Source organism: Trichechus manatus, unplaced genomic scaffold (genome assembly GCF_000243295.1).
Source record: "Trichechus manatus latirostris isolate Lorelei unplaced genomic scaffold, TriManLat1.0 scaffold00105, whole genome shotgun sequence".
Lineage (NCBI taxonomy): Eukaryota > Metazoa > Chordata > Mammalia > Sirenia > Trichechidae > Trichechus > Trichechus manatus.
The window spans coordinates 2,719,053-2,741,000 of record NW_004444041.1 but is presented as its reverse complement, the minus strand read 5'-3'; the positions used below and the strand labels follow the sequence as shown (position 1 = coordinate 2,741,000).

Genomic DNA, 21,948 nt, shown 5'->3' with positions numbered 1-21,948 from the left:
TGTTAACCAATGTCATAAAACAATATGTGTACTACTGTTTCATGAGAAACTATTTGTTCTGTAAGCCTTCACCTGAAGTACAATAAAATAAATAAATAAATAAAAATTTTAAAAAAAATGCCCACATGCACAGAGTAGCAGTATCAGTAGATGATAATATTTTAGGATATTTAAAGACCCTCCAAAGATCCTTAATGAATCCAACATGAGATTTTAGACCTAAGAACTCCCAAAAATACCTGAGAGCAATTGAAAAAGGCTGGAAGAACTACAGGACAAATGTGAAGGTGGTGGGGAATAGCCAGGAGGGCTCAGGCGGGAAAAAAGCTGTTTAAGAGGGACTATATGTTACATAGATCTTATCAGTTTGTGATTAAGACAAATTACTTAACCATTCTGAGTACTTCTCCACCTGTTTTCTCATCTGTAAAATGGGGAAGATAATACCTCCACTCTGCAAAATATTCTTAAGAAAATTAAATGAGAGAATGTGTTTAATGCCTGCCACTGAGTGGGTGCTCAGTGAATCAATATTGCTTCCTGGTGGCCTATTACTTTAGAAACAATAAATGTTCTTAGAAGGGTAATCATTTTCCACTGTAATAATTAAAAACTGGAAATAATCTAAATGTTCATCACTGGGCAGCAGTTAAATAAATTATGATATATCAACACAGTGAAATAGCAGGCAGCAGTTTAAAAGTGTGTTAAAGCTACATTTATTTACTGATATTGATGTATGTTGTAGAGGAAAAACATCATAAAGTTTAATAAAGTGAAAAGAAAATTTTATTCGGCATATATTCAAGAGGACAAAAGTGGGAAGCAGACAAGCATGCTGCCTGAGATAAGAGTGTCTTCCCGAATCCGAGGAAGGTTACAGAATCTTCGGTATATATCAACATCACAAAATGGGTAGAATCATTGAAAGTGTCACCTTTTCACAGATTGGATAGAAATTGTGATCTTACATTTTGAATCATCTTTCTTAACAATCATTGGTACAGGAGGGTCTTCACTGGTCCAACAAATTTCTATTCACTAAATGCTAACAGAAAGAGACAAAAAGTGGGAAGTCTTTTGTGTTTGGTTTGATTGCTCTTTTGTGAAAACTTCCTTAAGATAATTGCTGAGATCGTCTCATCTGTTGTCTATCTCAGCGCCCAGTTGATGTGTCTTTGTGAGTCTGTGAGGGTCCAGCCCCAGCTGGGTCACATTTTTCCATGCTCAGGGAATAATGATTCCAAATATTACTTTCTAAATCATTCCCTCGTTTTGATAGGACATTGGAGATAACACATCGATGATCAATACTTGCACTTGGTCGAGTTCCTAGATGGTGGCCATGGCAGGCTCTTTAAACTCACAGTACTGGTTTTCCACCAGATACCATCTGGTTCTTCACCAAGTTACTAAGTAAGAGTGATGTTCTCATCAATTGCATTGCTAGAGTGAGCCGACTCAATGTACATCGACATTTTAGCCTGAGGCCTTCTTTTGCCTTTTAGGTGTGTAAGACAATAGAAGATAAATCTTATTATACCTAATACTATCAGTATGCAGACCCAAGAATATTACTATCCCTTGCAGTAGTGATCTAGCCCATGTACTTATTCCTGATGGCAAGCAACCAAATAGATCTGGTGTTTTTAAGGGTGTTACAGTGTGTAACCAAGTAGCTTGTTGTCTAATTCTATGTATATCTTGTTCTACTTCTCCTGTGTTATTTATCCAAATGGAACAAGAGGTATTTACTACAGCACAGACTCCACCTTCTTGGGCTAATAAAAAGTTCAAGGCTATTCTGTTGTCTAATGCCACCTTGACCAATGACGTCAGAGATCGCTGTTGTGCTTCCATCTCTCTAGCAACTTCATCTGCTATTTGTCCATAGTAATTGATAAATTTCTTAAAGATTTCTTCAATTCAAAAATACCATAACTAGGAATTAAAGCTCTTAGAAATGACCAACCCCACACTGAGCATTGGACCAATGGGCTTTCTTCTGACTCTCGTTTTACAATTGATAACAAATTACCATTACCTTTCCAGTATTTACTAGCATCATTATTCTGAATATCTAAAGGTAATCCTAAGGTTCCCAAAGCGCATTGCCCATGCATTCGCCAGGAATCTAAACAAGAGATTACCCATGTAAATTCACTGTCAGTTGGAAAGGGATCATCTAATCCAGAATAATTGGATCCACCACACAGAAACATATATCCATAGGGAGCGCACAAAGTTTGTCCAGTGGAAACAGAAGGAATAGAAAAATTTGCATGTGACAACCATGTCTCCATTAGAGAATTGTCACAGATAGTCTTCCTAGTTGTAATTCTATATACGTAAGGTTTTTCCAACATTGATGATTACTATAATCATGAAGACGATGTAACTGATTATGGATGACAATTCCAGTTAGCTTATTATAGCACTCCTCATACCAATCACTTAAATCTCTAAGAGGGTATTGATATAATTCTATACAATGTCCATCCTTATTACAAGGCAAATGAGGATATCTTTGGAGTAACTGGGTATCACACAAGTAGTCATTTAACCTGACAGAAGTGATATTAAAGCATGGTATAGGTAATGTTTGGGTTACAGACAGAGGAATCCATATCTTAACTTTAATGGCACGGATTAAAGTTTTACTAGAATTTATAGTAGGAAGTTGAATCAAATGATAATTTAACACAGGGATGCTAAAGGATCAGAGTTTTCTTTAACAGAATGAGGGTTTTGAGGACAAATCCACCGCTGTGTTAAATTACCAGCACTTGCTACAGACTGTGATAATCGGACACAAGCATTTTCATTCCAAGTATCTATTCCTCTAACAAATAAAAGAGTAACTAAATAAACAATCAACATCATTTTAAATCAAAATTGCTTAATATAGATTAGCTAAGTGATAAAGAATATAATAAATAACAAAATATCTAAATTGTACTTCTGAATCACTCATCCAAAGGAGGTGGTAAGTTGGTGGTCATTTTGGGAGGGCATCTGAATTTCAGCTTTAGACCTCTTGCCGGTTCGATCACCCAATCAGGAACCTTGGTCTTCTTTAATTGGGAGAGATGTACCTAGGATTTTACACCCTGTAATTTTGCAGCAAATTAATTTGTCAGTAAAACCAAATAGGGACCCTTCCATTTCGGTTCTAAAGAGTCCTTTATCTGGTGCCATTTCCAATATACGTAGTCACCAGGTTCTTGGGCACGATAACCTGTATAATCAGGAGTAGGAGTTTGAGCATAAGCATGTTTCATCACTTTATCATTTGCTTTAGCATGCTGTATTAAGCTTTGACAATACTTTAACAAACTATTTGAGATCAAATTGAATCAGGAATTATAACATTATAAGGAAGAGGCATAATACGTCCAGTGACTATTTCAAATGGGATTTGCTTGTGAGGACCAAAAGGAGTAGATCGCAGATTCATCATTACAATTGGAAGCACTTGAGGCCATGTTAAATTTAAAGAAGCAGTAAGCTTAGCTAATTGAACTTTTATTATTCCATTTGTTCTTTCACCTAATCCTGACAATTGCGGATGATATGGACAGAGTAATCCACGCAAGCTTGGAAAAATGTTACAAATTGCTGCCAAAATCTGGCCAATAAAGTGAGAACCTCTATCGCTACACAGGGTATGAGGAGTACTCCACATAGGAAGAATATTTTCTAACAATTTTTTAGCAACAAAGGTTGCAGTAGCATTCCGACAGGAAAACGCTTCTACCCAATGAGAATATCTGCATATCTTAACTAAAACATACTTATAACTTTGAACTGGGGGAAATTGTATAAAATCCATTTGCCACTCAGTCATGGGTCCAGTAGGAAGGGGATATCGACCCTGAGTAGTCGAAAAAGTTTTCCCTGGGTTAAATTTTTGGCAAATAGTGCAATCTTTCACTACTTCATTCACTGCTTTCCAGAAATGACCCTGGTAGTATTTTCTTATTTTTTGTAGAGTTTTATCTCTTCCTAAATGATCTCCTTGGTGGAGACTATAAACTACAGGAAGATGTAATTCTTTTGGCAGGACCAGAGTTTGATCAGGTCCGATCCAAAGATCTGTGTCAAAATTTAGAGTGCATCCCTCCTTTTCCCATATATCTTGTTCTGAAGGAGGTGTGGCTTTTTGGGGTAAGGGTAAACTATGCCACCTAGCATCTGTTGTTTTCTCTAGATCTTCTATTAATGGTGGAGGCAAGCTTGATTTCCATTCCCAACTAACTTTACATTTTTCCCCATTTCCAAAATGGGTGTATTCAGGACGATAATTATCTAATCCTATACTTTCATACATTAATAGAAGTCTATCTATTGTATCATGTCTGTCATACAAATAATATGCTGCATTTACAAAGTTTCCCCAAAAACATTTCTATAAGAATGAAATTAAATCTTCATCCATCATTCCCTAAATTCTAATAAGCAGGCTAATAAGAAAGGTATATATATTCCCTTAGGAATAACAATCCTGTTTCCAGGGCCTAGCCACAATTCAGTTTCTGTATTAAAATGGCATTTACCTACTCTCCATTCTATTATTTCAGATTCTGTGGCCGATTTTTGGTACCCTTTTAATATTTCTAAACTAGGATTCTCAATTAAAAATAGGGACTTGGTAGATTTCTGCATTTCTAATTTTTGATTTTGTATAAGCTTAGGAGAGGTCATAGTCTCAATAGATTCTGTTTGACTATCTTTAAAGGATTTTCAGATAAACTTAGGCTAGGTTTTTTGGTCCTTCTACCAGCCACTTTTTTGGCTGCAGCATCAGCTAATTCATTCCCAATTACTTCCTCAGTCCGAGGCTGTCATTTTGACTGGTGTGCTCGTATCTTAACCACAGCTATTTCTGAAGATAACAGTAAAGCATCTAAAAGTTCAGCTACATATTTCCTGTTTTTAATGGGAGATCCTCCCGATGTTAAAAATCCTCGCTGTTTCCATAACATCCCAAAGTCATGTGCCAAACCAAAGCAATGCTTTGAATCTGTATATGTGGTCACAGATTGATTTTTTGCTAATTTACAAGCTTGGGTAAGAGCTACTAACTCACCTCATGCCGCAGTTACCTGAGGCAAAGGTCCACTCTCCAATACCTCTGAGGAAGTAGTCACTGCATATCCTCCCTGATATTTGCTTGAAGTGGGATCTGGTTTTAAATAAGAACTGTCTACAAATAAAACTAAACAAGGCTTAGCCAAAGGAGTTTCCTGAATATCCCCTCTTGGGGTCAGAAGTTGATCTGTCAAATCAAAGCAGTCATGTGGTACTCCTTCTTTAGGGAAACAAGTAGCTGGATTTAAAGCTTTAATGACATGTATTTGAATATTTGGGGCTGTCAATAATAAGGCTTCATAAGAGGTTAGCCTGCTGGCAGATAAATGCTGAGTCAAATTAGATCTGAGAATAGCAGCTACTGCATGCGGAACAAATAAATCTAAGCCATTACCTAGAACTGTATCTGCATTGTTTTCTACTAATTGAGTAGTTGCGGCTACTGCCCTTAAGAATGGAGGATAAGCACCAACAACAGGATCTAACTGAAGACTATAGTATCCTACAGGCCTCTGATGTTTTCCATGTTTCTGAGTTTAAACACCACAAACGTTCCCATTTTGCTCATTTACATACAGAGAAAATTTCAAAGCATAATTTGGAAAACCCAAAGCAAGAGTGGTTAAAAGGGCTTGTTGAAGCATCCGTACCACTTCTACACCTTCTTCAGAAAGGGTAAAAGGATCAGTTACTTCTTTTTTCAGATAGTGATATAAGGGCTGGGCTAATAATGAAAAGTTCGGAATCCAATTTCAACAATATCCACAAAGACCTAAAAAACCTCTTGTTTCTTTGTGGTAGGCAGAGGAAAAGTTAATATGGCTTCCTTTCTCTTTGGGTCTATGGAAATACCTTCAGCTGAAATAAGATGTCCTAAGTATTTAACAGTGGGTTGGGCAAATTGTAATTTTTCTTTGGATGCCTTATGCCCTCTAAAAGCTAAACATTGTAATAACAGAATAGTATCTTCAGCATTATTTTGTCTCAAATTGGAGCAAACCATGAAATCATCTATATATTGCAATAACACTGATCCATGTTTAAATTGAAATGGATGAATTAAAATAAATGCAACATTTGTTAAAAATAAGTTGGGCTTTCAGTAAATCCTTGTGGGAGAACTCTCCATGTGTATTGTCAATTTTTCCAGGTGAAGGCAAATAAATATTGACTATCTTGGTGAACAGGGATACTAAAGAAAGCACTACAGAGATCTATAACTGTAAAGCATATGGTGTTGGTTGGTACCTGGGCTAAGAGTAAATGAGGATTAGGAACTACAGGGAATCTAGATATTGTAATCTTATTTATGGCCTTTAAATCTTGTACAAATCTCCACCCTCTATTATTTGCTTTTTTTACTGGAAAAATAGGAGTGTTGCAAGGACTAGTGTATGGTATAATTAGACCTTGCTGAAGGAATTCTTGGATAATAGGTTCTAACCCTGCTATGGCTTCAGGCTTTAGTGGTTATTGAGCTATTCTAGGCAAAGGTTTAGAAGTACCTATTTGCACTGAATAGGTTCAGCTGACAACTTTTCCTACGTCTGTGGTTGTCTTTGCCCAAAGTGCAGTGGATACTTGCTCTAATTTCTTTTCTCCCCCCGAACCTGTTCTATAGTTTCTTCTACTTCTATTAACCCTTGAATAAAACACAAGGTTTCCTCTACTTTTCTCTCAGTAATTGAATCACCTGAAGTAGTAAAGTTCAGTAGAATTTCTCCACTATCGGTAAACTGTATATGGCATCACCATTTAGATAATAAATCTCACCCTAATAGATTAGCAGGTGTATCATTGCTGAGAAGAAATGGATGTAAATCATCAATGGGTCCTAAAGATATTGGTTCTGGTTCCGAATGAGGCAAAATTTGTTTTTCATTTGAAACTCCCATGATTTTAGAAGTTTTGTTGCTCTGAGGGAGGGGGTTTCATAAACAAGTGGGATTTATCACTGACACCATGGCCCCAGTGTCAATCAGGAAGGTGCAAGGTTCCTCATTTACTTAAAGTGTTGTCTCTTCCTGACTGTTGAGAGGAACCATGGCAAAAACCCCTAAATCCTCGGAGCACCGTCATTGCAGTGGTAATGGAGGTGCTGAGGAAGTAACCCTCTGCTTATTCCTAAGTCTTAAACAATCCTCTTAAGTGACCAGGCTTCTTACAGTAGTTACAAGTTAGCTCAGTTTTGAGCTTATTTGTTTGAAGCTGTCCCTTGGCCAGGATTCCATCATTACTGCCTTTACTTTGTAGCTGATATAACTGCAAAGCCATCAACTTCTTTTTCTGTTCTCTGTTTTTTGACTCACTCTCTCTATGTTTATCTTCTTCAGTTTGATCCAATGTGTAAGCCACTGTAACCAATTCTGAAGGATTTACTTTTTCCCAATTTAAATGGTGTCTTTTTACCAAGGCTGCTAATCCAGGCAATAGGCCCCCTAAAAACATGGAGTTGAATACAGGCCGATGTTCTTTTATAATTGCCTTTAAACCTGAATGTTCTTCAAATAATTTGGAGAAACGATCCATAAAAGTATATACATTTTCTCCCCTTCCTTGTTTACAAGCCTGGATTTTTGCCCAATCAACCTTTTTTGGAAAAACTTTCAGAAATGCGTTTATCAATTTCTTAACCAAAGCCTGAACTTCATCTCTCAGTTCTTTCCCTGTAACCCCTGATTTTGAGATTAAACTTGCTTCTGGGTCCTTCCACTGAGCTTCAGCCATCCATCTGGCTGCTTCTCCTGAACCTAGTAGCATATGTAACAGATTATACAAATCCAAAGGACCTGGTTCATAGGTACTAGTCAAGATAATAAATTCATGTAAAATTTCTGAGGATTTTCACGAGGGTCACGAAAGTCTTTTACGAATGCTCTGAGTTCAGATTTGGACCAGGGGTTTACTGTTACTTCCACTGATCCTCCTGCTAATTTAGGCTGTCTAACTACCAAAAGCATTAATGGAGACAGAGACTCAATTTTCAGTGAATCACTGGAATGAAAAAGTAATTCGTCTAAAAGAGAGCTAGGAGTCAAATCAGGATAGAAGGAAGCAGGTTTTTCCTTTTCCCTATTTTCTTCCCTGAGTCTTTTCCATTTTCTTTAATACCCACAGGAGTTCTATTCCTTAAGGAATCAAGTAACGCTACCTGACATTTCTCCAATGCCAAGATCTGTTGTGATTGCTTAGCAATGTTTTCCTGAACTGAAGAAAAAGTATTCACTTGTTGCCTTCTCAAGGATTCAAAATACCAGTTAAAAAATATTTCCCATTGATTTGCTTTATTTTTGATCCCTTTCTAATTTGCCTTTCAAAAAGATTAATCTGGCCAATTCAAAAGTCCCCCATTTAGGCCATTGTAATGAATCCTCTTCTTTTGTTAAATTATGCCGTTTTTGTAAATACCTTGCCAATTGAGGGCCAAAATTCTTTACCATATAGGCAGTGGGTGTGCCGGATGGTGGGCAGTCAATTTTACTTTTCTCTTGCTTATTTCCCATTTTAAATTTGGAAAAGGGGGAAAAGAGAGATTTCAAAACAGAGCACTATTTTCCAGGTTTTCTCTGAGACACAGAAAAGAAACCTAATGAGGAATGCCGCAGGGTTTGGACAGTGTTTTGCTTCGACCAATGTGAACCTTCGTTGCACAAGATTTTTCTTGTGGGTGGCAGGCAGGTGTTCTAGCCTGCCTCGTGACCAGCTTATCCTGTCACAGGAGATTTTAATGCTTGTGATGAGCACCAGCGACCGCCCTAATGGCTTTTACTGGTCGACCCGTGCCCGAATTTTTTTGCAGCTTACAGTGGCTCAAAGCTCTTTGACAATAGAATTACCTCTTTAATGTCTAAAACACCCGAATCCAGGCCTAAACTGCAGTTCACTTAAAGAGTTACTAAATGTCACTCTTAACCAGACAATCAAGCAGAAATCTAAGAAAGATTCTCCTTAATCAATCAACCGGTTTTACAAACAAATATGCCAAACAAAACTTAAGAAAACATGAGAAAGAGAACAACAAAAGAATAAGCAAAGGTTCATTTTCCAAGAGCACTCACCTTGTCAATGTCGAAGGGACATGGAGTGGGAACGCACAGGTCCAGAAGATAGGACCTCTCTTTGCCCACCTCTGCTCCCCAGTCCAGGTCTCCTCGAAGTCGGCTGGATTTGTAGCTTCAGAAATCCTGGAAGACTACACCATTAATTGTTGTAGAGGAAAAACACCATGAAGTTTAGTAAAGCAAAAAGTAAGTTTTTTTCAGCATATATTCAAAAGTACAAAAGTGGGAAGCAGACAGGCATGCTGCCAGAGATAGAATGTCTGCCCGAATCCGAGGAAGGTTACAGAATCTTCAGTATTTATCAACATCACAAAATGGGTAGAATCATTGAAAGCGTCACCTTTTCACAGATTGGATAGAAATTGTGATCTTACATTTTGAATCATCTTTCTTAACAATCATTGGTACAGGAGGGTCTTCACTGGTCCAACAAATTTCTATTCACTAAATGCTAACAGAAAGAGACAAAAAGTGGGAAATCTTTTGTGTTTGGTTTGATTACCCTTTTGTGAAAACTTCCTTAAGATAATTTCTGAGATTGTCCCATCTGTTGTCTATCTCAGGGCCCAGTTGACGTGTCTTTGTGAGTCTGCCAGGACCCAGTCTCAGCTGGGGCACATTTCTCCATGCTCAAGGTCAGGGAACAATGATTCCAAATATTATTTTCTAAATCATGTACTAGTGTGAATGGATGTCCTAGATACACAGTTAAGTAAAAACAGCAAGTTGTAAAACAAGATAGATAATCTTCCATACTGTGAAGAAGTAATAATTTACAAAAGAATTTCCCATTAATGAAAATTCAGGTTGACTTATGTTTGTTCCCAAGTTTAAACAACTGCTGTCTACAACCAAGATTCTACCCTCATCCCCCACCACCTTACGATGGATTCCTAAAATGGAGATTACTTTACTTTGTAAAGGCTTTAGAGAGATATTGTCAAAATGCTTTGCAGTTAGACCATATCAATTTACAATTATACGTGTATATTTTAAAACTGCCCATTCACCATGCCCTATTCATTTGACATATTTTTTTTAATCTTTGCTAATTTTACAGTCCAAATTTATCTGGGGTCATTTTAATTTGTATTTTTTATTATTAGTGAGGATGGACATTTCTTTCATATGCAGATTAATATATTGTATTTCTATTATAATTGTTAATGTCCTCTACCCACTTTTCTATACAGTTTTAGTGGGGTAATATTTCCTTTATTTTTTAAGTATTCTATATATAAAAGGTAGAAAATCCTTGACTATCATATTTTATAGGGTAGCTATGAATCGGAATCAACTTGAGAGCAACAAGTATCATATTTTTACTGACTTATTAAAATTTAGGTTTTTTTAGTATTTATAATGGTTTTTGGCATGCGAAATTTTTAAATTTTCATGTAGTACAAATCATTGATTTTCTCTTTCTGATTTCTTCCATTGTGACTATGTTTAAAAAGATTACCATAGTAAGATTGCACATTTACCTATACTTTCTTCTAACTCTTTTTATTGTTTTCTTCATATATTTAAATCTATAATTCTTCAAAGATTTGGTGAATGGAGTAAGGTTAGAGTCTAATTTTACTTTGTTCCATCCATTATTATTTTTCAATAATTTGTTATTACTTGTAATCTTATCTCAATATCTTATTTCACTTATCTCTTTTTAATCATTATTGTTTATGTTTGACTTGGAGTCCCATCTCTCCTGGGGCTTACTAATGACTTTAGGCAGAAGTCTTTTTGCAGGTCCTTATACTGCTATGAATTTGAAATGAGAGTTTTCTAAATATTGAGTTTTCTCAACTAGTAGACTTGTTTGTTGTTGCTGTTATTGCCATTATTATGTGTGATTATTTTTTAGCTCGCCTCTTAACTATTGATAAAGAACAAATTTTTAAAGAAAGTAGAACTGTGATTCTCATATAGGTATAAAATTAACGTGTGTTAAAGATTTTATTTAACTCATTAATTAATGAAAAGGTGTGAATCAGGGTTGTATCCTTTCACCATTCTTATTCTATCTGTATGCTGAGCAAAAAAATCTGAGAAAGTGGACTATATGAAGAACATGGCATCAGGATTGGAGGAAGACTCGTTACAAAATTGATATATGGAGATGACAAAATCTTGCTTGCCAAAAGTGAAGATGACTTGAAGCACTTATTGATGAAGATCAAAGACTACGGCCTTCAGTATGAATTACACCTCAAAATAAAGAAAACAAAAATACTCACAACTGGACCAATAAGCAACATCATGATAAATGGAAAGAACATTGAAGTTGTCAAGGATTTCATTTTACTTTGGATCAAGAGTCAGTGCCCATGAAATCAGCAGTCAAGAAATCAAATGATGTATTGCACTGGGAACACCTGCTTCAAAAGACCTTTATAAAATCTTAAACATCAAAGATGTCACTTTAATGACTAAGGTGCACTTGACCCAAGCTATAGGATTTTTGATAGCCTTGAGACAGATAAGATTAACTGTGCTGGTGGAATAAAAGATCTGTGAAAAGACTACCACCTAGAAGTTGAATAAACAGGAACCACATCCTGTTAACATGAGATAAGGTTAAAACAACCTGTGAATTACTACCTCCTCCTTAGTGTTTTTCTAGTCCCTTCCCCCTTTACAGGTCCCACATGCACAGAAGAGCAAGGTGTGACTGCTGTTTGACCTTCCTTGGGCAATGTAGTGCAGAAGATCAGTGCGCCTGTGCTACATCCCATAATAAAGTGATGCCAAGGGCTGCTGGGAGGACTCCATCTTGAATATAGGCAGGTTCAGTCTTGGATTCCAGATGTGTCCGCAGCCTAATTAGTATGCTCCGCCATTCGGAGGAGGACCCGCCCCTTCAAAGAAACCCACTGACTATTCATTGCTTATTGTCTCCACCGAACCCATATAAGCCCTAGCCTTGCTTCCCCACTTTGAATCAGCCTTTTGAAGAGGCATGAGCCCCCATTGACTCCTTTTACTTGTCACAAGTAAAATAAACCTGTTAGAGCTATGTATTCTTACAAGAGAAAGACAAGGACTCACTGAGTCCAGAGGGCCTCCATGCCCTAGGTGGTAACAGCTTCATATGCATGCAAAATCTAGATAACGAAAAAAGGAAGACTGAAGAAAAATTGACACATTTGAATTATGGTGTTGATGAAGAATATTGACTATACCATGGACTGCCAGAAGAAGGAAGTACAGCCAGAATAGTTCCTTAGAAACGAGGATAGCAAGACAACCTTGCTAACTTTAGACATATCATTAGGAGAGACCTATCACTGGGGAAGGACATCATGCTTGGTAAAGAAGACAGTCAGTGAAAAGAGAAAGACCCTCAACAAGATGGATTGACACAATGGCTGCAACAATGGGCTCAAATATACCTAGTATTGTGAGAATGGAGCAGGACTATATACATAAGGTCACTACGAGTCGGAGCGGGCTCAACGGCAGTTAACAACAATTAAATGTTAGGAGTCCCTGGGCTGCACAAATGGTTAATGTTAGGCTACTAACCCAAAGGTTAGCAGTTCAATCCCACCCAGAGGCTCCTAGAAGAAAGGCCTAGTGATCTGCTTCTGAAAGATCACAGCCATGAAAACACTATGGAACAGAGTTCTACTCTGATGCACACGGAATCATCATAAGTGAATTGAATCCAGGGCAACTGGCTTGTTTTTTGTTTTTTATTTTTTTTTTTTTTTGTAAGATGTTACAACTGATTCAAAGGAGAATTCAAAGAGCAGAGTCATGAAAAGGGAATAAGAAATCCTGAAATGAATTTAAAATAGATGTAAAACAAGTTTATCCACAGGCCAAAAATCAATTGCATTCCACTAAATGCAATTACTTTGCATTTCTATAGATAAGAATTATTTGCATGATTATCAGTTTTCTACAACTTACAAAGTTGTGACATAGCTCAAAAATGAGGACACCTCGATGAGTGAGCTAGACAAGATATACACTACTTTATTTTTGCCCATCTCAAAGTCTCTCATAGTCTTTCCTTCCCCCTCTTTATCAGAATAATTTCAAAGAAAGATTATTTTTTATCATAAAATAAGTCTGGTCTCATTAGGTTTGCCTGATTATTTATATAGATGCAGCAAAAGTATTATCATACCACTTAGGACTCTCGAAGTTTGCTTTGTAAACTCCAATGCCATACAGTTTTGAAAAAATACTAAATTAAATTCTGTCTGGAAGTTTTCATGTTGTTGTTGTTAGGTGCCAGCAAGTTGGTTCTGACTCAGTGTACCTATGTACAACAAATGAAACACTGTCCAGTCCTGTGCCATCCTCACAATCGTCATTATGTTTGAGCCCATTGTTGCAGCCACTGTACCAATCCATCTCATTGAGGGTCTTTCTCTTTTTCACTGACCCTCTACTTTACCAAACATGATGTCCTTCTCCAGGGGCTGTCCTTCCTAATAACATGTTCAAAGTACATGAGACTAAGTCTCACGATCCTTGCTTCTAAGGAGCATTCTGGCTATACCTCTTCCAAGACAAATCTGTTATTTCTTTTGGCAATCCATGGTCTATTCAATATTCTTTGATGACACCGTAATTCAAACGCATCAGTTCTTCTTCAATCTTCCTTATTCATTGCATATGAAGCCACTGAAAATACCATGGCTTGCGTCAGGCACACCTTAGTCCGCAAAGTGACATCTTTGCTTTTCAACATTTTAAAGAGGAATCTTTTGCAGCAGATTTCCCCAATGCAATCTGTCATTTGATTTCTTGACTGCTGCTTCCATGTGCATTGATTGTGGATGCAAGTAAAATAAAATCCTTGACAACTTCAATTTTTTCTCCATTTATCATGATGTTGCTTATTGCTCCAGTTGCGAGGATTTTTGTTTTCTTTATGTTGAGGTGTAGTTCATACTGAAGGCTGTAGTCTTTGATCTTCATCAGTAAGTGCTTCAAGTCTTCCTCACTTTCAACAAACAAGGTTGTGTGATCTGCAAACAGCAAGTTGTTAGTGAGTTTTCCTCCAATCCTGGTGCCTCCAATCTTGAAACCACCACAGTGCCACAAACTGACAGATGAGGGAAGTTTTCATAGAGAATCTCAAATTGGACTTTTAAAATGCTCTATCATGTATTATGGAGCCCTGGTGGCACAGTGTTTAAGAGCTTGGCTGCTAACCAGAAGGTCGGCAGTTTGAATCCCCCAGCCGCTCCTTGGAAACTATGAGGCAGTTCTACTGTGTCCTACAGTGTTGCTATGAGTCAGAATTAACTTGATGGCAATGGGTTTAGTTTTTTTGGTTTTATTATGTGTTATCCTGAGGCTAGGAAATCAAGCCTAAGAAACTCTCTCCACCAGATTTTACCTGCAATACCTAAAAATTTGGGTCAATTCATCTCTTCTCAAAGTCCTCCAAATATTCTAAGGTTATTTATATATAGTATATTTATTCTGGGAACCTTACCTGGAATTAGGCCAATTTTCCTGGGAGGGCTTTCTAGGAATTGTCTCCACAAGAAAAGTCAAAGTTGGTTCTTTTTAAGTGGCTAGTCTTAACTGATTAAATGAGCATTGTTTTCAAATATGACATTCCAAGAAAGACCTTGGTTTTACGACTTCTACAATTATATCCTGGTTAAAAGAAACCAACAAACTAACCAGTTGCCATTGAATCGATTCCAGCTCATGGTAACCTCATTTGTGTCAGAGTAGAACTGTGCCTTATGGAATGTTCAGTGGCTGATTTTTTGGATGTATGTTGCCAGCCCTTACTTCGGAGATGCCTCAGGGTGAACTCTGTCAGCCTTTCGGTTATCACCCGAGTGTGTTAACACTTTGCACCATCCAAAACTCAAAACCAAACCAGTTACTGTTGAGCCAATACTGACTCATGGCAACCGATGTGTGTCAGAGTAGAGCTGTGCTCCATAGCGTACCAATGATTGTGAGCATGGCGCAGGACCAGGCAGGGTTTCATTCTGTAGTACACAGGGTCACTATGAGTTGGAACCAACTAGGCGCCACCTAATAACAACAACAACAGCAGAAGAGTAAATGAGACCCAGATACCATTTTAAATTTTTTTTTTTTTTTTTTTCAGTTTACAATAGCAAAGTCTGCTAAATTGCTATGGGTTAACCAGTTGCCTTAGAGTTGATGCTGACTCATGGTAAGCCCATGTGTGTCAGAGTAGAACTGTGCTCCATATAGATTGCTTAAGAAGAAAAAGAAAGAACTTTCTTATATATCTGCAATATAGAACATTCTTATATATCTGCAATATAGAACATTAAAACAGTATCAACAATATTCCAGACAAATAGCCACAATAAAATCTCTCACATTAGTTCATTCAGTCCTATTATAATTACTTCCCACTCCACTGGATCTTGAGTTAGTAGTCATATGCAGCCCTCTGCTTTGCTTAAAATGGGTTCTGGAAATCCTAACTCAGTCCACTGATGGTACAGTCTGAAAGTTGTCTAACTGATGTCAGCTCAGTTTTGAAGCGTAATAATTTGAAGTATCTGATACAGTCCTTTTCCATGATATTCTGAGACTGTTCTTTGCTGAAGACACAAATTCTGCCCTGTAAACTATAACACAAACTTCAGGGAAACATTGGAGTAAAACAATACTATCTGTAGATGATTAAAAAAAAAAAAACCCGCTGCCGTTGAGTCAATTCTGACACATAGCAACCCTATAGGACAGAGAAGAACTGACTTATAGGGTTTCCAAGGCTGTAAATCTTTACAAAAGCAGACTCACCATCTTTCTCCCACGGAGCTGCTGGTAGGTTCAAACTGCCAACCTTTCTGTTGGCAGCTCAGCACTTAACCACTGTGCCACCAGGTCTCCTTTTCTGTCTATGACAGGTACTTAAAATGACTGATATTAATGTATAATTGATAATTTTCAAAAGTGAATGGTCTGATGAGGGTTCATAATAAGAATAATGCAACAGACAAAAAAAGTTCATTGTTTCTGTGGCAAACAAAACAAAGATAATAAATCTACTCTAAAAAAAATTAGACAAAAGATCTCTAAAGCTAATGATTAAACCTATTTTAAAAGAAGTCAGTGAATGCTATGTCTGACTAAAAAAATGGATGAAAATATTTTATAAAGGAAAAATTCTTGATTTATGACCTAAAATAATCCTGAGGCATGATTCCTTACACTAAAAAATTCAAGTAAACAGATTTAGTATGTCTACACTAAGACCTAGCTGTGTTTTTTAAAACTTCATGGCTAATTCTCAGTTCTCCTCCATTGAGAAACCCTGGCTTAGAAGATGCTAGATACAAATTAAAGAAGAAAGTTAATGGCCAATAGATGTTTTAAATAACAGCTAAAATTATGACTGATAACACTATACTATTATTATCTAATATCATCAGGCAAAGCACTGTCAGTACTCGGATAAATATAGGAAAAGCTGATGGAAGTATTTCCTAAGAGTTGCAATTAGTGTTTGCCCTGAGTGTAAACACACATTTATAAGACAGTAAGGGCAATGACAAAACTCCAAGGACTTCCCATAAAATATCAATTTCTGGAATATTTATCTTAATACCATACCTACACAAATTTAACCTAGATAAGGCTGAACTTCTTTTCTGATCTGGCAACTTTTCCAATGGAATTCTACAAACAAACCTAATTATTTCTAGCACCTCTTTTCAAAAGTGAAAGAATAAATCTTTGTCATTTTTCCAGGGCCCTCTGGGAAATCTCAAAGACAGTTTTAGGTGTAGACCATATCTTGAAATATTAATTTAATTTTTCTCTATATTTAAGATAAAATTATGGAAACGCAAAAATTAAAAGTTTGCAGAGGATATTTAGAAACAATTAAGATGGGATCATGGTGCCAAAGAAATAATACTCATTTAACTACTTAAATGATCACTTATTTAATTAAATAAAATATTTAAAAACAAGCATAAATGATTATAAAGACCCTTAGCTCTTTTGTAAGTGAGGAATCTTTGTTCTTTGCTTTCTTTTGTGGTTTTCTTATTCATTAAATAATCTAGGATATAATAAATCAACATAAAGCTCAGATAATTATTCTTGTAAGAGACAGATTCCAAAATCCAGGCAGATTACACAGAAGGTTTAAAAAATTTCCTTTCATATAATAAGCAAAGGAATTTATCAATAAACCAACAAATCAAACCCATCAAGATTGGGCAAACATCACTAAAGTTTAAGCACATTTCATAGCTTTCTTTCAGAGTCAAGCACTATAAAGCAAGGCCAATTAATTTCCCTTCCAAATTTTGTCCTTCATTTTGCTTTTTCATATCACAGTAGTACTCAGAGATCCAGGGAATAAAAACAATTTTCATATTAATATGAAGATGTTATTTCTGTTAACATGCAATGCATTAATCATTATTATAGTCAAATGAATCAATAAGTAGCTATTTTTAAATTTCTCAGTGTCAACTTAAAATATAGTAAATATTCATGGTTATAAACCACATACACAGAACTTCTTTGGGGTCCTCAGTAAGTCCCAAGACTGTACAGTGGTCCTGAGATGGAGAAAAAAACAAAAACTGAAAATCACTTTCTTCTTGAAACGCAAAAATACACAAACAGTGGGATCATTCTGTCCCTGCTGTTCCAAGTGTAGTTTCACCATACATATTAATTATAACTTTTAACCAGTTTCTATTTCGTAGAGAAAGCTGGAGATAGATAATTGAGAACTGTCTTTCACAAGCATTTTAAAAGACTATCAAAGCTCACAATGCAACAACCGTGTACATTCCCTTTATATCTTTGTAAAGAGACAAAATGAATACGTTAGTTACTATAACCCAAAGATATGAACTTTCCACAGGAGGTGAGCAAAAGTACTTAAAATTATGCCTAATAATTAATTAAAGCCATTGACGTTGAGTTGATTCAGACTCATAGCAATCCTGTATGATAGAGTGGAACTGCCTCGTGGGGTTTCCAAGGAGGCTGGCGGATTCAAACTGCTGATCTTTTGATTAGCAGCTCTTAACCACTGGGCCACCAGAGCTCCAATAACCAATTAGGCATTAAAATTTCAGTATTCTATCCTAGTAAGAAATTATCAATAGATCAAATGAGTATTTATTATATAACTAAACTTAATGTCAGTCTAAGGTTTTATGTTACCTAAAGATCTTGGGAATTATATTTAAGCTGACTAAATTTAATTTACTAAAAAACACAGTTACTATTGAAATAAAGTTGTCAGCATAATGATTCAGTTTAGTTGAATACAAATTTACATTTTTCATTACCTTAAATATTTTGTAGGAGTAATGTTAATTTATCAATAAATTAAGTTTAAATTTAAGAAAACCAAGAAAAAAGTTTAAGAAAAACTTATAAGTTTAAGAAAAAAAAATCCAAGTATAATAAAATATACTCTTATACCTAAAACTGATAAATTAGAGAAGACATAGCTGTTTGTACTAAACCAAAATTATTACACTATTCTCAGTTACTGAAGATTTACTTTAATTGCATGGACTTACATCTTCAAAATGTTTCTGAGTTTCTGTAAGAATAACTTTAATTATAGCACATTTAAAGTATCATAACTTTGATTTTCTTATTTTCTTGGAATTTTATTAATACTTCATTTATAAAAGAACATATTTGCCTCCAGAGGCCAATCACATGAGAGTTCCTTTAATTTAGGAGATTTTTAAATCTCATTCATTAGTACAACAAGAAGTAAAAACCTGTGAAATAAGCCTATAGATACACAAACACAGAGAGAGCTTTGTATGTAAACATCAGCCACATGTCAAAAATTTAAACACAGAATCACAAAAAAAAAACAACTCACCAGTCCATATAGCAAAGAGCTGTTCTCCTTCCTGGTGGGCACAAACTTCTTAATTTGATCTCAAAATAGACAAATATACAAAGAAAATTACCAACAAACCACATTCACTGTAGTCTCTCACCCAACTCAAAATAAATCTAATCCATTTACAGATATCAGCAAATGGTTAGGCCATAAAACCAACTTCCTAAACAGCTGTTACTACTAGGGAGTAATTTATTGTTTATAAAAGTACTAGAAACAAGACTAAAAAAAAAAGCAAAAAGATAAATATGTGAAGAAATAGGGAATCAGCAAAGCTAAAGTTCTATTGCTACTTGGAATTTATCACTTTTCGCAAAGAAAAGACCTTGGGCTTAAGCCTCCCATGAGGCGCAAGCCTTCAACAATGCAGATTACTCAGCTCTCAGGTGACTCCATTGGCTATTGCACTGAAACCTCTAAAATGTTTACAATTTTTTTCAAAAAGGCATATCCATGACTCTCACACAGACATAAAATGTATGTTTCTCTTTAAAGACACCTTGTTTAATATATATTGTTGGCTCGCTAGCATTGAGCTTACTCATGGCCAAAAGCACTATAAAGCATGCTTATCTAACACATGTATTTGTTTCCTAAGGTACATCATAGCAGCCCTCGTGGTGCAGTGGTTAAAGCACTCAGCTGCTAACTGAAAGGTCGAACCTACCACCTCTTGAGGAAGAAGGATATGGCAGTCTGCTTCCTTAAAGATTTATAGCCTTGGAAACCTATGGGGCAGTTCTCCTCATCCTATAGGGTTGATATGAGTCAGAATCTACTCCACGGCAGTGGGGTTTTTTTTTTTTTTTTTTCTGATTAAGGCACATCATAGCCTTTTTACGCGTAGGAACACTTGGATAGCAGCACTTCAGTACTACATTTCGAGGCTGTTTTAAATAGTGAAGTCACTAACAAAAAGCACAAGTATGAGAGAAACGTGGCAAAAAGAACACTTGTTTACATTGTGAGAGCTGAAACAAGAAGGCAGAACTTCACTTTGTTCAACCTCAGCTGCAAACATGTTCATCAGGAGACTTAAATATGTTACTGCTTTGTACATGTCTGCAAAGTTCATGAAAACTGGGTTACAAATAAATTTTAGCAAATAGACAAATTCATAAATATGGAATCTGCAAATAGATGTTTTCTAATTCTTTTAGCATCTTTGTTCTTCTCTGTTTGAGAATTGTTGTTGAGTGCCTTTTAGTCAATTCCTACCAATAGCAACGCCATATGGCAGGGTAGAACTGCCGCATAGGGTTTTCTTGGCTATAATCTTTACTAGAGCAGATCACTAGGTCTTTCTCCCACGGAGCCACTGGATGGGTTTGAACCACCAACCTTTCAGTTAGCAGCCCAGTGCTTAACAGTTGTGTGACAAAATTTCTTTCTTCTCTCCTTATCTGCACCTCATTAGCAAATCGTTGCTTCCATAGGCCCTCCCTAAGATCCTGCAAATATGAGAGACTGTCCTGAAAAAAGGTAAAAGAACTAAATCCCTTCGCACAGATTGTAATTTGGAAAAGAAAAAAACAGAACAGGTAGCTCTGAAACGGGTAAAAATCTCTTCGTGAAGCCCTCCATGAACAGACAGGAACTTCCACTAGTCTGACCCAGTTCCAAACTTGTGATACATTTCTATCTGACAAATTTGAAATCAAGATAGAATTCTTTTTCACGTCTTACCCCGTAATTACCCCTGGGAATTCTGCAAAGGTGGTGACTCATGTGGGTTAGTAGAGTCTAGACAAGCAATGAGCCCAGGTGCTGCTTTGATCCTAGATATTTTCAGTCATGCCACCGCCCAGAGCCTAAAAGCTCCTAATTAGAATCATCACTACCCCAGAGAAAACCTCCTAACTACCTCCATGACCTCAGCCTTTTTTGTTGAGTTTCCTACAATATTGAAGCAAAAAGAAAATTCATTTAATGTCAATTATTTGCATGGACTTGGCTGATTAACAATGTAATTTATGTCTTTTAGACTCCACCAGGTGACAACTCTACTAGAATGTCTATCCAAACAGACCTCTACATGCAAGTTGTCATTTTTGACCACATTTCCAGAAGAAAGGTCTAACTGTCAACATGTCAGATGGTTCCCTGATTGTTTGGTAAATTTAAATGCATCCAGTCTCCAGTCACCCGAAACAAATTAGAATAATAAATGAGTCCCGTAGCTGGAAGGCTAATTAAAATAATAAAAGTTAACAAAGAAATTAGAAAGAAAACCGTTATCTTGACTGTCTTTTTATCATACAGATAGCTTCTTAATCTCAGTTGAGGTTTTTATTTTTTATTTTTTCCAGAACACTGAGGCAGATGGCAATAGTTCATGGGAGAAAAATCTTGTTGCTACTTCAAAGATACAGTAATCAGTATCATATTTCATAGCTCAGGTTTTCCAAAACAATAATGTTCCAGGTTCTACTATTGTCAAATCTAGGGACCAAACCTGATGTCATGTGGCAGCGCTATCTCCTAAAATAGATACCAAACCAGTTGCCGTTGAGTCAATTAAACTCACGGTGACTCCATGTTGGTCAGAGTAGAACTCTGTTCCACACAGTTTTCGATGGCTGAAAACCGTGAAGTAGATCACCAGGCCTTTCTTCTGAAGTGCCTGTGGGTGGACTTGAACCTCCAACCTTTTGGTTAGCAGCTCAGCATATTATCTATTTGCACCACCCAGAAACTTCAATATCATTGATGTTATTGTTGTTAGGTGCCTTCAAGTTGGTTCCAACCCATAGCAACCCCATGTATAACAGATCAAAACGTTGCCTGGTCCTGCACCATCCTCACAATTGTTGCTATGCTTGAGTCCATTGTTACAGCCACTGTGTCAATCCTACTCATTGGGAATTTTCCTCTTTTTCACTGACCCTCTACTTTACCAAGCATGATGTCCTTCTCCAAGGATTGGTCCTTGCT

The 21,948-nt window shown here is 36.5% G+C and overlaps 1 protein-coding gene across 3 annotated transcripts in view; it reads left to right on the top strand.

The window, feature by feature from the left end:
* Positions 1-21,553, top strand: part of CFAP299 (cilia and flagella associated protein 299) — an 807,700-nt gene extending 786,147 nt beyond the window's left edge. For 2 of the 3 annotated variants that reach the window (XM_004383110.1, XM_004383109.1), the window contains one exon: positions 20,999-21,249. In XM_004383110.1, coding sequence (XP_004383167.1) covers positions 20,999-21,094 — 96 coding nt within the window. In that variant the 3' untranslated portion in view covers positions 21,095-21,249. Of the gene's footprint in view, positions 1-20,998 lie in introns of all 3 variants that reach the window. The other variant, XM_023737602.1, reaches the window with a different exon arrangement.
* The last annotated feature ends 395 nt before the right edge of the window (positions 21,554-21,948 follow it).